Source organism: Haemaphysalis longicornis, unplaced genomic scaffold (genome assembly GCF_048455015.1).
Source record: "Haemaphysalis longicornis isolate Haplotype H1 unplaced genomic scaffold, Haemaphysalis longicornis Haplotype H1 scaffold_4, whole genome shotgun sequence".
Classification (NCBI taxonomy): domain Eukaryota; kingdom Metazoa; phylum Arthropoda; class Arachnida; order Ixodida; family Ixodidae; genus Haemaphysalis; species Haemaphysalis longicornis.
Window position 1 is genome coordinate 39,251,852 of NW_027526361.1, and position 12,472 is coordinate 39,264,323.

At 47.6% G+C, this 12,472-nt stretch overlaps 1 protein-coding gene across 1 annotated transcript in view; it reads right to left on the reverse strand.

Annotated features, from left to right (window-relative positions):
- LOC144179721 (cubilin-like) overlaps nt 1-12,472 on the reverse strand; it is a 158,025-nt gene that overhangs the window by 58,761 nt on the left and 86,792 nt on the right. The window contains 7 exon segments of the mRNA XM_077708164.1: nt 817-1,035; nt 2,680-2,885; nt 5,399-5,604; nt 5,750-5,890; nt 7,434-7,609; nt 10,255-10,437; nt 12,058-12,276. Of these exon segments, the coding sequence (XP_077564290.1) occupies nt 817-1,035; nt 2,680-2,885; nt 5,399-5,604; nt 5,750-5,890; nt 7,434-7,609; nt 10,255-10,437; nt 12,058-12,276 (1,350 nt within the window).

Here is a 12,472-nt window from a genome sequence, read left to right on the forward strand (position 1 = left end):
TCCAAAGCAAGACCTAAGAAACACCGAGATGCCGTCAGCGTACTTGACCTTTGTTTTTCATTTTTTTTCTTTCAGGGACATTGCGAAAGAGCAGCCATAAAAGCCACGTAAGGTTGGTGTGAAGCTTGGAATAAAAATAATCGTACGTAGTCATTATCTGATGATAGGCCAACTTAGGGTAGCGTGACGTCAGTAGCCGAGCTTTCTCTGATAGTCACCGGCAATAATTTACCGCAGGATGTAAGGCATGCTTGCTCAAAAGGAAAAAAAAAAAAAAGATGAGAGCGCTTAAGCTTCCTCTTTAGGGAGGAACGCGAAAGCGTTATCTGGCCGGTTCAAATCGCGCTATCAGTCGCTACGGATCATTATACCCTGGTGGTAACGTCATCGTACCCACTAGCAGTGCCCGCGAGCGGTGAAAACTTTCCGCTCCTGCTCGCACGCTATTTGTTGAGGCAAGGCTTTGCGATCCCAGGGGTTGCAAGGAACGCCGCAAGGTGGCGCTACGGGATTTTTAGCTCACGGTTGACGCCACCGACAACACCGGCTTCTCTGCGAGACGGGGCCCTTAACGCTAGCCGTTAAAATTTGTTCGTATACGTGCTCGCATACGTTAAAAGAATGACACTTTCTTCTGAGAGGTCAGGAGGTATAGAGTAGAAAAGACCTTTATAGTAGAAAATACCTTTATTCAGGAGGTATGAATATTACTACCGGTCATCACAGTCTTTGTGGCTACCAACCTCCTGGAAATAGTAATAAACCCTATTTTTTTCGTAACTAGAGAAATCACCACATATGACAACCCGTGCTTACCTGTTCGGTTTCCGTCGCGCACCTCGAGAAAGTCCATGCCCGTGCATCCGGGGCTCTCGCTGAGGCTGAGTCCTTTGACGCTGAGCGCCACCAGCGTCTGGTCCATGGAGCGCAGCTGCCAGGCGCAGTCAAAGTTGGCGCCCCTAATCAACTTCTCGCGCAGCTCCTCCAGATTGCGGCTGCGCCCGCTGAACGGCCACAGGGTGCCGCCGCACTCAGCTGCACAGCAGACATAACAGCGATAAACGGCTAAACGTAGGCTAGAGGTCTCTAAGGTTGAAGCTGTGCCGGAGGTCTCTTTCTTGCAGTCAAAAAAAAAAAAAAAAGAAAAGAAACGAACACATCGGTGCGAAGCAGCGGACAAAAGGAACCTGGGGCGGTATTCTCGTGTTTGTCCGTTTTGAAAACGCCCGTTTTGCGTCCGTTTTATTGTGACGTAATTCCAGTTGTGGGCGGGCTTTGGGTTGACCTTTTGCAAATGTTCTTGTAAACACATTTTAAACGACTAAACCTGTTTTAAACTACCTTTTATGTGTTTATTGTTCCGCCAGCGAACCAACAACGAGGCGACTAAAAATCGTCTGCTTCAAATCGTCTGCTCCGAGAAGCTTCCGCGGCTAATAGCTCCGCCGTGCTTGCATGGTGCCACATCCGGGTGCTCGCTTTTGGGCAATCAGGGATTGCTCAAAACGGACACTTTGAAACGGACACAAAACGGACAAAACATGAGAATACTGCCCCTGGTGGCGTTGCTCGCCATATACCGTATTTTTGCCATTCTAAGCACCCCCAATTCTAAGCACTCTTCCTTACTTTCCTGAAAAAAAATTGTAAAAAAAGTTTGTATGCGAATCTAAGCACCCCCTTTCCTAAGCAACCATCGCCACGTGGATTTCAGACGCGTGGGAATGGGTCGGAGTTGACATTGTGGCTGAGGCATTTTTGAAGTTTTCAATTGAAAACCACCCGAAGGAACAGAACAAAACCTGCTGGGGGATACTGAAAGCAGCCGAAGCGGCGCAACGGACTTGTATGGTATGAGGAGGGTGACTGAGTCACTGTCAGTGTTGTCTGCGTCTGTCTGAGCCACTGACTGGTTCACTGTACCAATTTTTCTTTTCAATGTTCGCCAAATGAAATATTATTCTTTGCGTTAGTCTCGTCGAGATCGCAAAAAAAAAAAAAAAAGTGGCGGAGGCGGGTGGGTGATTTAGCGTTTTGGAATACCAGCACCCCCCTCACTTTGGGCACCGCGTTGGTGGAACAAAGGTGGTGCTTAGAACCTAGTAAATACGGTATATGAGCAATTTTTTTGCGCAATTGAAGTGCAGTACGGTATATGGTACAGGAATGCATTCTAATCGAATCTTGGCCGATGCTACCGTGGCTTTTTGTTGTAGACTTACAATATATGTCTATGCACATGGTGTCAGCATCAACATTTAAAACCACCACGCAGCGGGGTACTAATGAAAGGAACACGTTATAAATCGATCACAACAAGTGAATGCAATTGCAGCCATGTGATATAGCCACTGTAATGTGCTCAAGACCCCTTTGTGCGGCACGTTACTCGCACACTGGGGTGGCTCGGTAGTTAAGAAGTTTTGCTGTTAAGCGCGAGCGCACAAGTTCAACTGACAGCCACGGAGGCTGTTTTTCAGATTGTTGCAGAAAGAAAGAACTCCCGTGCATACGAGCATTGGGTGCACGCGGGATGTCCCCGGGTGGTCGAGATTAATACGTAGCCCTCCACTACAGCCCCCCTCAGCTTTGGCCCGTAAAACCCAACTGTAACCACGACTAGGCCTGGCCTACACCTAAGCCGGTTGCAGGTGTCAGGCGGAGGTTCACGCAGCGCACCCAGCATGACGTTGGCCCTGAATCCCAGGAAGTCTCCGGCGGCGCCAGTCTGTATGTAGCGTAGGGCCATCAGGTTGCCGGAGCTGACGAGGCTGTCGCCGACGTCCGAGCCGCAGAAGATCTTCAGTGAGGGCGCGTTCGCGGTGCCGCCGTCGAACACCTCCACGTAGTCCGCCCGGCGCTCATCGGCGCCTTCGCCGTGACACCTGCGCAAACATGCACGCCGCTTATCCATGCAGGGCCACAAGGGGGATTTTAGGTTGCAGGTGTTTTCAAACGTAGGCAGTGTAGCGCTACCGGTACAGCTGCTGAAGCTACGCCAAAATCGATGCCTTCGGTCACTGCATTGACCAAAATGTTGCAATTTTTCACCACGAATGCTCTTTATAAGGTCATGATTACAAAGCACTGCTGTAACGTTCCTCATCTTGGTGTATCAATCCTGTCTCTGTTTGGAGTTACCCTGCTTGGAGAAATTAGAATTTGGCACTTGCAGTTCACGCGTGATCCGACGTTGTGAAGTTTGAAATTCCAAGTTTTAAAGCGAAGCTTTCAATGACTCACTGATGACATTGACGTCCTAGCAAAACACACTGCAGGAAAGGCAACTTCAGGCACACTACAGAAAAGCCAACTTTACACAAATGGGTACTCATACACCACATAACATAACAATGGGATGTCTTTGCACACCTAATGGACCTCTCGTAATACGCAAAATACAGTTTGACAGTGCACATGGTTAGTAATTGATGATGAAATACATTTTCTAAGCAGGGCTGGACTTCGGCTTTGAACTCTGGTGCTGTGGGGTTGGACGTTGACTTTGGTCTTTGGCTGAGTTGAAGTGGACTTTGTATTTAGACTTTGGCAATTTGGATTTTGGATTTTCGGGGAGGGAATTTGGGACTTTGGCTTTGACTCAGGATTTGGCTTTCGCTTTGGTTTTGCTTTGGTTTGGCTTTTACCCAACAAATCCACCATAAAATTATGTATATTTTATGGAAATAAAGCAATTCAAGAATTAAAAAAAAAAAGCTTTCGTTTCAACCATCTTTCTCTTAACAACGGGGCATTGATTTTTCGAGGTTCAAAAAGGATCTAACATTTAAAAAATGGCTGCGGCTTAGTTCAGCTAACCTTGGATATGCAAAGCAAAACCTTGGCTTAGTCTGGTTGAGTCTTGGTTTCGCTTGGTTAAACCTTTGATTTAGCTGTATTGCCGACCACGTCTCAAAGCCGTTCGGTTCCATGCAACGCTGACAGAAGGAGGCCGGGCGAACGCGGCGTTCGCCGGGGCGAACGCACTGTTCCTCATCGCCGTGTGCGAGACGAGTCAGGTTGCCCGAAGCGACCCAGCGCCGCATGCATGGGAAGCTGCGGGGGTGGTTGGCTGCCTCGGCCTCAGCGGCGGTGGCGACCGCTGTCGGCGCCCGCCGGCGCCAACAGCGGGCCCGGTGGATCGCGCGAGGCGCTTCGAGAGGTGTGTCGCCGGGGGTGTGTCTTCGGTCAAAAGGTCAATTGCGCATCCTCCACGAAATCGCTGGACGAAAGTAGCACAGCGTTTCTTTGAAAAATTGAAGGTGTAAATAAAACTATCGCAGCCCTTAATCACGCCTAATATTTTTCTGAGCTTTCCAAGGTATCGAGAGAGGAGTACGCGTATTCCTGTCGTAAGCCATGAGGACAGTCTCGTGTTCAACCCATACGTTCCTGTCTGTCTCGCGTAGTATCTCGTAGTTTTGGATGGACGCGCTTACACGCCTGCCAAGATTTGGCATCGGGGCAGGCGCAAAAGCCTGACCACCATTATCAATAACTACGAGATAGTACTAGGCGAGACAGGAAGCTTCGAAAGAAAAAAAAAACAATGCGAAGACATCTAAACACTTCTTATGCGTGGTGAATGTGAGAGCGTGAATGCCCAATTGAACGCCGCTGAGTGCTCTTCTGAGTTTTGCTCTGGGAGCAAGCTTTTCGAGTTTTACTGCGGCCATGCTTTCGAATTTTGTGGAAAAAAAAAAACGCGCAGGTTATTTCTCCAAGTTTCTGCGTTTACATGTTGGCTGTGGATCTGAGTCATTTGGACCATATTACCGAGAATTACCATTGCCATTGTCCCTGAAGAAGAAAGTGTATGACAGCTGCATCTTTCCTGTACTTACCTACGGGGCATAAACTTGAAGGCTCACTAAAAGGGTTCAACTTAAATTGAGGACGACTCAGCGAGCAATGGTACGGAAGATGATAGGTGTAACATTATGGAACAAGATGACAGCGGAGTGGGTCAGGGAACAAACGCGTGTTAAAGACATATTAGTAAAAATTAAAAGGAAGAAATGGGCGCGTGCAGGGAATTTAATACGAAGGCAAGATAACCGTTGGTCATTAAGGGTAACAGAGTGGGTCCCTAGAGAAGGAAAGCATGGCAGGGGACGGCAGAAAGTTAGATGGTCAGAGGAGATCAGGAAGTTTGCGGGGATAAATTGGTCGCAGTTAGCACAGGACCGGGATAATTGGAGATCCATGGGAGAGGCCTTTGCCCTGCAGTGGGCGTAGACAGGCTGCTGCTGCTGCTGCTGTTGCTGCTGCTGCTGATGATGACTGAGAATTCTACTGCAGTACCTAAGACCTGTCCCGTTGGTGACTGTTCATCCTGAATGGCCACCCTGTCTCTCTCCCTCCCTCGTACCATTTTCATGGCAGACTTGAGACTCACCCGTGGCGCATGTGGAAGGAGTCGGGGAAGTCGATCCTGATGCGGGAACGCGGCGGTCCTCGGATGGTCCAGTCGCACGTGACGCTGTGGGTGGGGCCTGCGTGCGGGTAGCCCGGCGACGACACCTCGCGCGTCTTCGTCTCTCTACTCAGCTGGATTGGGCCACCGCAAGTGATGCCCGCCTCCTCCCATCTCAGCCGGAATTGCTGCGACACAAGGAAGAAGAGCTTACTGAGTTTCGCCTGCTTCGCAAACGATGCAACAGCGACGCAAACGGGTGCACTGAAATACGTTCACCCACAAGGTTTGGCTGACTGACGCTGTAGGTAAAAGAGCGATAATATAACGTACCCCTTTCTGCGGAGTTCGGCGACGGTAGATGATGAATGCGGAGGGTGAACTAGTTTTCTGGAGTTCCTGAGGCCTTGAGGAGCTGCCGCAGAACTTTCCCTGGCCTAGCGGAGGAGAGTCACTCTGCCCTCCGTTCAGAACCTGTGAGAACGACAGCATTTCGCAGTGATCAGCCTCGTCGTTTCTTGCTTTGGTCCGTAGGGAAGACGAGACGAAATGTTTAAGTTCAATACCTTGAAGGACATTTGGTGTGTAGCCTACCTCGAAAAACTCACAAATACGGCAATCTGCGCTTTTTACACTTATGGTGACATGAGTGACACATACAGTGACATGAGATCCTGAAAGAATTTGCGTTGTTCGGTTCTGTAATGCTCGAGGTTCGTGAGAATGGGGATATACTGTTCCAGATAATTTGTTCTTTGGCTGTAACGTTACGCCTTGTTTATGGGGCCATCAAGTGTAATGTGAAACGAACTGCATGACCTATCACGCAAGAGGATGCAACCAAAGTCTGGTTTATCAGTAATTAAGGTTGCCTGTTTAATGCAGCACAGCCTGGAGTTTTCAACCTCAGAAGAAGCGTTGACATTTCCGAAACATAAACGCTTCTTTAATGCCAAGAAGAGCCGTACATATGCTCTATCAGCAGCAATATGTTCGTTGTTGGACGAGCCATTAATACGGCCAAACCTTCTCTAACGGTTTTCAGGTCCCTGAATACAATATCGAAATTTCGTTTTTTGAAGTACCGCATCATCTTGTTCTAGAAATATTCCAGCAGCACATGCTATCTAATACTAATTACACACAATTTCCCTTTCGCCACCCTTTAAAACTCACTATGTGAGAACTAATAAGCAGTAAGTATGGTAAAAGTAGCCCACTTTTCACAGCTATTTCCCTCTGGAACGATTTTATATTCGAGATAGAGGAAACCAGTTTGCTGCAGTCGTCTGGAAGAAAACCAAAAATGTTTTTTTTTTTCCTTTAGCCACTAACCTGTATAGAAACCTAATGTATTACCAGTGTGACATTTTTATTTCCAATTTTTGCAATGCCTCCAGAGTTCGTAAAAGGTTCCTCTTTACTATTTACTGTGTTATGATATATTACCTATGACTTCCAAAATATAACGCATGGTGCTGTTACTCACCCATTTTGTTAAATTATTTGCTCAAAATCTGCGATCTCTAAAAAAACCAGCCCATGAGGTGCCGCCTGGGGTTTATAAACCTTGGGACCTTCTTCTGTATATCCTACCAATGGCAAACATCCTTTGTATTGCTAGGAAAAATTTTGAATAATAAAAAAAAATGACTGGTGTTTATAAACCTTGGGACCTCCTTCTGTATACTCTACTAATGGCAAACATGCCTTGTATTGCTAAGAAAAATTTTGAAAAATAAAAAATTCAAACATTCACAGTTGAAAAGCAGTAACATACTATGCAGGAAGTGTGAGAAATTGGTTGAACAGAAATATGTCCGCCTTGCTACCATGGCCATGGAACACGGTAGAAAGCCGCGTCTCACGGACAAGGGTGAAGAAGTGGATAAAATAGGAATAAGCGAGAGAGAAATGAAAGACATGGTCGGGAAAGTGTACATTGGAAGAGCCTTCATCCTGCAGTGGGCAGCAAAAGTGCGGATGATTGCAATGATGTTGTCGGTGATGTTGATACCTGTATAAAGGTTTCCCTGCAGGCGCCTCCATCAGCAGGTAGGTTGATGCTTTCTAGAGTGATCTTGAGTGGCATCCGTCGATCTGAGTAGATGTGCCAGTAACACCTCAGCTCCGAGTCCAGAACGTCGCTATCCTGAAGCACACCTTGCGGCTCGGAGATGTTGCCGCCACAAACTGCGCGCGCCGGGAATAAAAATAAGTTCCAGGAATGCAGCCTTAAACTTTTATGAACGCGTGTAAGCTTACACGTGTCCATTTACGCACATGCCAATGGGTCGCAAGCAGATGACACAGCTGCGCTCGTGCAGTTAGGACTTTATTGCGGAGCGGGGTACTTTCGAATTTCGGACCAGGAAGGGGTGGTTTAAAGGGACCCTGCAACACTTTTTCAACTTTTTTTGAAAACTTAAATCCTTGCAGAACGTAGTAACCCAACACACCAAGTACTTAGATTATGGGGCCGCAAAGTACCTTAGCCGAAAATTACTGTTCTATGCCCATCAGATAACTTGTAAACTCGCTCAAGAGGTTTTTCTCTCTTTTCCGGCCTTGACGTTCTATGACGGCTCGAATTACGTCACTAAGGCCATGTAGCGGCTGTTGGCCGGTTTTTCTTCAGTTGCAGCAGTGAACGCTTTTCGATAGCAACTGTAAAAATAAAGCCACAAAAACAAAGCAGGAACGGAAGGCGTATCTGGTGCGACGAGCAAATCACCTAGTGCTGCTCCGTGCTTGCGATAACTGTAGCTTTAGCAGTGGTTCCAGACCCGAAGGGAAGAGTGAAAGCGCTCATAGAAAGTGCTGCAGGCTCCCTTTTAACCTTTTCCCGCTAAAAGTTTTATGCAGAGGCGTAGGCGTGTGAGCCTGTCGAGGAGGGGAGAGGGGAGAGAAGGCCGAACCCTTCCCCACACTGCACGCCTACACCTACTTCACAGCTGCCTTGTGATCAAGATATCTGGACACCGTGTTCGCGCTGCAAGGGCTAAGAAAAGGGCTTTCGCATGCGCAGAACAAATACAGAGATACGCTGAATGAGTTGAGCGTGTGAACTTACGATCAGAAGCACCGCTGTTTGGAAAATGTCTGGGGAAGAACATGCACACGGGCACTAAAAAGTTGAAGTGTTTGATAAAAAAATCAGAGACCCTTTCTTAAGAAAACGATACCAGTTAAAACAAGAAGCTTTCAACCGAGCAACAAGAGTCACAGTCTAAAATCCAAACTGCTTCTATCGTGTAGGAACGGCGCAATCGGGTAGACGTCGGCTTCATTACGCGAGGGACCCAGGTTCGACTCCGACCACGGGAAGCGTTTTTCTTCTTCTTTGGAGGCGCTTGATGTGCCTTCGCTTATCACCATAGTTTTGCGAAACCCATTGTGCAAAAGTTGGCTTTCCTGCAGTGCGTTTTGCTCGGACATTGACGCCATCAGTGAGGCAAAGAAAACTTCGTTTTAAAAATTCCGTGCCCTTCCACTCAGTGAAAAAGCATGACCAGCGAAGTGGGGGGCAGTCCAAGAACGTTGACGCGGCTCGGTCCGCACCCCTGCCGCCCTTGCCCGCCGCTTTCGCTTTAGCTGTGTCTCACGCAGTAGGGAAAAAGCGCGAAAAACGACTACACGTAGAAAAGAACACAGGACGGCGCGCTTTTTCCCAAAATGTATATCACCAGCTCGCCCAACTTTCAACTGTGTCATGCAGTAGCTCACTGAGCGTGCGTTCTGCTACGAGGCGGACTCTTTTAAGAACAGAGCCCTTTAAGGGCTCGCCTTGTCGTCGTAGCTCGCTCGCTGGACCCGAGTAGAACCACACGGCGTTCCGTCGTCGCGGCGTAACCAAGAGGCTTCGAAATCCAAGTGGTTTATATAGTCATAAGCGTTCGAAACTTGTGAACCGCTGGCGCTTGTCACACATCTCCCCGATATTTAGCCCAAAGAAAACAGTAGGTACATTTGAGGCAAAACATACGTAATTAACCAGCAGCGCTCGCGTTCATTTAGTTAAGAAAGCTCGTTGGGTTGGTTTTGACGATAGTTAGCGAAAAAAAGTAGCAGTGCAATGCCGGCAAAGCCGCGCAAAAAAAAAAAAATGGAGCGTTCGAAATGACGCAGAAAGGCTCCACGCGCAAGAATGGCGCGTTCGAAATGCCACAGAAAGGCTCCAGCCGCCCTAGAAAAAAGTGGCGCGTTCGAAATGATGCAAAGCAGCTGCAGCACATCAAATTAAAGCAAGCACAAAAAGAAAAGAACTCCCGCAGGCGCAGTTTCGGGCAAGGGGCGCGCGAGCACTGCGAAGGCGGGAAATTAGAATCGCATTGGTTGGCAGCACTGAGTGGATAGCGGCGCTACAGCCCATTATGGCGAATCACTGCTCGGCACTTCGGACAGCATTCACATTGAGTGGAACGGCCTTAATTTTTATGCGCAGTTCCCACTTACATGTGTCGGTAGGTGCGAGAGTGTAGATACGTCGTCAATAAAAGCAGCCAATCTCTATCTGCCCTTACTTCTGAGTCCCCTCCAACCTGGTTTCTTCGCGCATGAGCATGGGGATACGCAGGAGGGATTTTCTGAGTACGCGGAACCACCGAATTTTTCTTTTACCTGGCCATATAGAGCTTCGCTTTAAAAATACAAACCTTGTGTTGTGATACAATTGTTGTTCGAATCATATAGCAAGATTTATCATTCTTTAATGAGCTATATTTTCCACGCAATAATGTACGTATAGAGCATAAAACACAACACGCCAGTCAAACATTTCGGATACGCTCGTATACCTTTCCACACGTACTGCAAAACATTCCGGGCCGATGTCTTACCTGATCGCACTCTGGCCGAGAATCCCCTGCCGATCACTTCTGGCCTGTCATTTCCGACAGTCAGGAGTCGAACCGCCATGAAACGAGTCGAGCTGGCTAGAGCTGCGGGCAGGTCGGACTGAACCGGTATCTGGCCGCAGATTTGCCGCAGACTGCGCCGCTCGGGACTCGAACTCGGGTTCACTGCGTCATTTGGAAACGAATTAGGCGTTTGTGTCGTTTCTCCGCTCCGTTCTATCGTTCATTCCCTTTTACCAGCATAAAACGCACGGCCGTTATTTTTTTGTTGTCCCCTTCGTCTTTCAAGACATTTTGCGCTTGTTTATTATTCCCGTTCCCTTATATTATTTGCCGGGTTTATAGGACAAACTAAAAGTAAATATACAAAGTTGCAGTGTTGACGAGCAATTCGCAAAATACTTATGAAGAGAACTATGTTTGCCTTCGTCGCCCTGGAGAGTTGGTTTTGAAAGGAGTTAGACAGACGCAACACGCCTGCCTTTTTAGAGCATATGAGATTACTAGGTGGGTAGATCAAAGTACAAATTGAACTTGTCAGGTATAACGTAAAATATTTGTAAAATATTGTAAAAACAACTAAAATAAATAAAATAGCGTAAAATATACTGTAGCGACGTCTTCCTCCTGCCCACACTCTGCTCCTGTGCGGTTTCTATGACAGGCGGTGCGCCGTTGCAGTGCCCGCTTCAACTACAGTGGCACCATAGTGCGCTACGCCCGACGCACCATCTCGTTTTTAGACAGCTGATGCCGTAAAATAAAAGCCACTGCCCCGTACAGTGCACTTCATTGGGCATTTTCTTTTTCGGAATGTGGTCGCAGAGCAAAAAACGCAGAGAAAATAAAATGTGGCAGCCCTCGAAGCCTTGATAAGAAGGATTAAAAGCGTAAAATTAGCAAGTTCGGTAGTCAGCGTAATCAGGCACTTGTGCCATATGACCAGGCCAACTATTCGATCTCCTCGATTATCAGTCCCGAAATGCCTGGGAGGCTATCCGGCGCTCGATTTTCTCACGTATTCTTACAGAGCCTTCAGTCCGAGGGCATTCCGAGGACTGTCCAGTACTGGTTAATCGAGGGTGCCCATTGTTTGAACGGAGTAAAGTCAAGTTGATGGAGGCTATGGCCCTTGAACGCAATGACCACGTTGGTGGTTTATTGTCGTGCGCGGTGTGGGAACTTTCACTGGGGATGCAAGTATCAGTTAAAATCATGTTAGCATAAATTCTACATATGTGCTTATTTCTTTGACAAACGTTGCCGGGTATAGACAGAAGTTTGGGGCGCCTTAGACGTTCTATCTGCCCATGCGGCATGCTACACTGATTTAGCAGCCGGCTTCAGGTTCCCTTTAACTAGCCCGTGACAATAAAAGCCGTATGACCTGTGCCAAAGCACCCAGAGGAACTCTGTACTTCCCAAAAGATGATTTGCAAGCGCTTAATTGAACTATGAGATTCGTCACGGTTTTACAAGAAGTAAAACCGAATTATTCCTGAGGGCTGCAATTTTACGAAGAGCTGCATGCTATAATTTTGATGATTTTAAGCGCAACGAAAAACTTGGACGATGAATAGAGAGTAGACAAGACAGAATACAAGAATACAGTAGACTAGAATACAGAGTAGACAAGACAGAGTATATAAGACAAGAGCCAGTCTTGTCTACTCTGTATTCATCGTCCGTGTTTTTTGTTGTGATTCAAATCAAGGCAATTATTCCCCAACATGCCCAGCAAGAAGTTCTTCTCAGCATGCTATAATGCCCAGTCTGGATGAATACCATCGTAAACAGTGACGTAGTCGTAGAAGCAGTTGTCAATGCTCTCCCAACTCCGCAGGTCGACCACGTCGAATGTGATTTGAGAGGTCCGCATTGGTGGGGCCACCACGGACCAGGTGCAGTTCAGGTCATCGCCGTATTTCTCTGGAAATCCTGGCGAGGTGATGTTCACTACGGAAGATGCGTTGGCCAAGTCGATTCGGTAACTGCACGCGGAACCTATAAGCGGTGAAAAAAAAAAAAAAAAAAGACAGAGCAAGAGACAGTGAGAAATTAAAGCCGTTCCACTCATAGGGGAAGCTGTCGGAAGTACAGAGCAGTGATTCGCCATAATGGGCTGTACCGCCGTTATCCGCTCACTGCTACCACCCAATGCATTTCAAATTTCCCGCCTTCGCAGGGCTCGCGCCCCCCT